Source organism: Arachis ipaensis, chromosome B10 (genome assembly GCF_000816755.2).
Source record: "Arachis ipaensis cultivar K30076 chromosome B10, Araip1.1, whole genome shotgun sequence".
Taxonomy (NCBI): Eukaryota; Viridiplantae; Streptophyta; class Magnoliopsida; order Fabales; family Fabaceae; genus Arachis; species Arachis ipaensis.
The window spans coordinates 134,043,000-134,048,061 of record NC_029794.2 but is presented as its reverse complement, the minus strand read 5'-3'; the positions used below and the strand labels follow the sequence as shown (position 1 = coordinate 134,048,061).

Here is a 5,062-nt window from a genome sequence, read left to right as displayed (position 1 = left end):
CTAAATATAAATGATGAAAGAGAGAATTGATTTGAAGAAAAGGAAATGGAAATACACTTTTGAGTCAATACCCGATCCGATCCTTGACAATTACTTCGAAAGAATAACGAAGTTTTTAAAAAAAAAAATATTCAATTCGGTCCTTGATTTTTTTTTTTTAGGATTGATTAGCTTCTGTGTCAAAAAAATAATATTAATTTTTTTTTAGCACAAAAATCTCATTATCCTTTTGAAGTAATTATTAAAAATCGAATTAATTTTTTTTTTGTCAAAAAATTTCATTATCTTTTGAAATAATTGTCAGAGCTGTTTTGAGTTTTTTTCTCCGCGTTTTGTTTCCAATTTTTGCATTGCATAGCGAATCGGACATAACATACAAACTCATAAGAACAGTGAATCTTTTATTACAACACGTGTTGTTGTGGTACGGTTTTAAAGTCTAAACTCTAAACTCAAGATACTATTCATTATTAAACTATTTTCCTCATCAAAGGCTTGAATTGAAGCCACTACTTGCTCTTCTCAGAACCCAAATTCTCACTCTCTCTTTTGCTTCCATCATCTTCACTCTTCACCCCTCAGATTCATGTTTCTTTCTCTGTCAGAGAGCTCCAGCAATAAGAAAAAGGTAACACTAACAACCCTTTCTGTTTCAGAATTTGTTCTAATAAATAATTCTTTATTATTTTTTTTATCTGATCTCTCTTAAGCTCGGTTAAAACTCGGCCAAATTTGGGGTTCATATATTTACTGTGAAAATTCCTGCTTGATTGCATTTTCATTCTGGGTTTTTTCTGCAAATTAATTTTTGTGAAAGCGTGTTTAGAATTGCATGGCTTATTTATAGTTTTCTTTGGCAGAAAATGATGGGATTTTCCAAGTTGGGGCTTGAAATTAAGTTGTGAAAGTTGAGAGAGAGTAGGTTAGGATGGTTTTTGTTTGAGGTGAAAAAGAGAGGAATTTGAAGCTTTTGGAAGCTTGGTTTTGTGTGAGTGTTTGTTTGAAGTGAAAAAGGGTCTGCAATGGAAGAAGGGTTAGCTCAAAACTCAGTTCCACCTTCAGGTCCTATTGATAAGTCAAGGATTCTGGATGTGAAACCGATGCGTAGTTTGATACCGGTGTTCCCAATGTCACCTCAAGCTCCAGCCTCTGGGCAGTACCCTTCAGGGTTTTCACCATTTTTCCCATTTGGTGCACCTCAGCAAGGATCTTCGGGGGCCCCAAGGGGTGGTGCCATACCGGCTCCGATACGGGCTTATAGGAGCCCTGCTGGGGCGGGAGACGGTGGGACGTCGATGGATGGGTCTAGTGGGAGGAAGAATGCAGCTTCTCGAAGTGCTAGATCGGCTGCAAAGAGGAATAAGAAAGCTGTAGGAGTACCTGTTGATGCAAGTGGTTTGGTTGGTATAAGCCCGGCTCAAAGGGAAGACGGAAGCCGGGAAGTTGTTCATCTTATAATGACAACATTTGATGCGATTCGGAGAAGGATCTGCCAACTTGATGATGCCAAGGAATTGAGCACCGGGTCAATCAAGCGGTCGGATCTTAAAGCTTGCAATACTTTGATGAGCAAAGGGATTCGAACAAACTTGAGGAAGAGAGTGGGAGCAGTTCCTGGGGTTGAGATAGGGGATATCTTCTATTTCCGAATGGAGTTATGTATTGTTGGTCTGCATGCTCCCTCCATGGGTGGAATTGACTCTTTGCATGTGAAGGGTGAGTTCGAGGAGGAAATTATCGCTATAAGCATTGTTTCATCAGGAGAATATGATGATGAAGCTGAGGATAATGATGTTATAATTTATACCGGTCAGGGTGGGAACTTCAACAAGAAAGATAAGCATGTGACAGATCAAAAGCTTGAAAGGGGTAATCTTGCTTTGGATAGAAGTTCACGACAACGCAACGAGGTAAGAGTCATTCGGGGCATAAGAGATGGCGCCAATCCAAATTCAAAGATCTATGTCTATGATGGTCTGTATAAAATCCAAGATTCTTGGGTCGACAGGGCAAAAAGTGGCGGTGGTGTGTTCAAGTATAAGTTGGTAAGAGTTCCGGGGCAGCCGAGTGCGTTTGCTGTTTGGAAATCAGTTCAGAAATTCAAGTCTGGATTCCCTTCGAGGACCGGGCTTATTATTGGAGACCTCTCCTCAGGAGCCGAGAGTATTCCGGTATCACTTGTCAATGATGTTGATAATGTGAAGGCGCCTGCATATTTCACTTACTTCCATTCCCTCAGGCATCCGAAATCGTTCAGTTTGATGCAGCCTTCACATGGCTGCAGCTGTGGTAAATCATGTGTCCCTGGTGATTTGAACTGCTCTTGCATTAGGAGAAACGACGGAGATTTTCCGTACACCGGTGGCAGCATTTTGGTGAGTCGAAGGCCGCTGATTCATGAATGTGGCCCCACATGCCAGTGTTTCCCTAACTGCAAAAATCGAGCCTCCCAGACCGGTCTGAAGCACCACATGGAAGTATTCAAAACAAAGGATAGAGGATGGGGTCTTAGATCACTGGATCCTATTCGTGCCGGTTCTTTCATTTGTGAGTATGCAGGAGAAGTTATTGATCAAGCAAGGTTGAATCAGCTCGCGAAGGAAGGAGATGGTAATGAATATGTTTTCGACACAACTCGAATTTATGAGGAATTCAAGTGGAACTATGAACCTAGATTACTCGAAGAAGTTAGCACAAATGACTCTACAGAGGACTACACTATGCCGTATCCTCTTATTATTAGTGCCAAGAATGTTGGGAATGTAGCTAGATTCATGAACCATAGTTGCTCCCCGAATGTTTTCTGGCAACCTATCTTATATGAAGAAAACAATCAATCATTCCTACATGTGGCGTTTTTCGCAATCAGTCACATTCCCCCGATGACCGAGTTAACCTATGACTATGGTATTGCTAGTTCTGGGCATGCTGGTGGTAGCAGAGATTCCAAAGGGAAAAAGAGGTGCTTATGTGGATCGTCAAAATGCCGCGGTTCCTTTGGTTGATATTTTGTTGCAGAAGCTTTCCGACTGGCACGATAATGAGGTAAATCCATTCATGACTGAACTGAAATTATTTCATGTTTCGGCACTCTTTAGCATGCACAAACTTTTGTTTTTCCTTCCTCGCTCTTTCTAATGCAACAAGTTTCAGTTTCCAAGTCAATTTTTCTGTTAAAGTTTAGAATATATAAGAATAGATGGTTTCTCTAAGAAAATGGAGGTGATGAAATGCATTTGATCTGTCAAATTTACTCTTGAGATGATGGCGTGTGGCATTTCCGGATTAACTACCATTACCATTTCACCAAATAGAAAAGGGGAAAAAGGAAGTTAAATCGGTTAGGCTTTCAAGTTCATAATGCCTTGGATTTCATGTTACATGCCATTGGGATTCATGATCAGTTTAGGCTTTTTTATGCATGATGGAAGTCTAATAATAGTATTATGACTTCTTTTAAACTATGTTTAAATTTTCATATATGTGTTTGTTGTTGTTTCAAGTAGGTAGGGTAGAGTTAAGTGTGTTTAGGCTCGCGCCTTCGTTCGCTTGGCCCTGTGTATAGTTGTGCCGGAATCCTTGGGGATGGAAATCCGTGTCCGAGGCATGATTGATTGTGTGATGAGGGCCGGTAGAGCGGGACACAGGCCATCGAAGTTGAGATTGCCGGATTATGGGATTCGGTTTAGGTAGGGCCGAGTAGGCTGGCCGGTCAAAACTTGTGATTGAGTTTTTCTCATTTCTTTATCTGAAATTCGGTTTTGGATTGTGGAGGTAAAAAAAAAATTTTAATGCACTCTCAGTGGAAAGAGTTTTACATAATCATCCAATCAGATTCTGCATTATAATTCTGAGGTGAAAACTCATATACAATTGTCTTCATATGAAGTTGATATTTAAGAACCGTCAGATGATTTGACAAGTTTGACTAAATCATCATCCAACGATTTTCAAGTATCAACTTCACGTGAAGATAACTGCATATGAGTCTTTACCTAATTCCGAATCCGAGTTTTTATGCATGGAACTTTTGGAAAAGATGGTGCTTTCATGGAAGCTAAAATTTTCCTATTCATTTATCTCTTGCTCATTTTTAACAGATGGATGATGGCACTCTTATGTCAAAAGTCAAATCCCAGTTAAGAAGTTCCAAGCTTTTTGGATTCATGCTTCCAAATATCATTTTCAAGAGTTAGTTGTGTTTAGTGGCTATTAATAAATTGTGTATGTCTCTTTCTCTCTTTCTTGACATGGCCCTTTTTTCCATATCCAACTTTAAGAGAAAAAAACAAGTTAATGGAAGTTGTATAATTTGTGTTAAATTTGGGCTAGCAAATTGGCCATGATACAATGTTTGTGTGACTTTGTTCATCTTAACTAGGTAATTAATGTTGCTTAGAAATGCTTCAATTGTTTTGAGATCCTTTCCTAATGGGATTATGTTTGAGAAAATACTCAATTTGGTCCCTAAAGTTACATTCGAGTCTCAATTTAGTCCTTAAAGTTTCAATTGCCTCAATTTAATCTATAAACTTTTCAAATTTTAATCACGTTAGTCTTTGCAGTGGTTTTCGTCCATGAGTCAATTGAAAGTTTAGGGATTAAATTGAGGCAATTGAAACTTCAAGGACTAAATTGAGACTTGAGTATAACTTTAGAGATCAAACTGAGTATTTTGTCGATTATGTTTTTGGTTTTCTTGTGATTCTTGATGATCTTATTTTCATGATATTGCAAAGGAAATAGTAAGATTGAAAATGAAATCCTTTTTTTATTATTTCTGTTCTTGAGAAAATAAATTATTTACAAAAACATAAACCAATTATTTATTATTCAAATAAGCTTTGCATTGTGTTTAAGTGAGGTAGAAACATCAAATTATTTTTTTTATTGCACCCATTCACGGAATTTATGGTGTATTATTTTGAAGCAGTGGAATTTCAATTGAGAAATACTAAAGTACACATTTTTTATTTATATTACTCAATATTTTAGACTAATATTTTATTTTTATATTATTAGAATTTATAGTTTAAAATTTAGGATTTAGTTAACACTTAAT

At 37.7% G+C, this 5,062-nt stretch overlaps 1 protein-coding gene across 1 annotated transcript; it reads left to right on the top strand.

Moving 5' to 3' along the window:
* LOC107622325 (histone-lysine N-methyltransferase, H3 lysine-9 specific SUVH1) lies at positions 461-4,419 on the top strand. The gene is made up of 3 exons (XM_016324182.2): positions 461-628; positions 861-3,045; positions 4,101-4,419. Exon 2 carries the CDS (start codon positions 1,023-1,025, stop codon positions 3,003-3,005), a length of 1,983 nt encoding a protein of 660 aa, XP_016179668.1. The 5' UTR covers positions 461-628; positions 861-1,022; the 3' UTR covers positions 3,006-3,045; positions 4,101-4,419.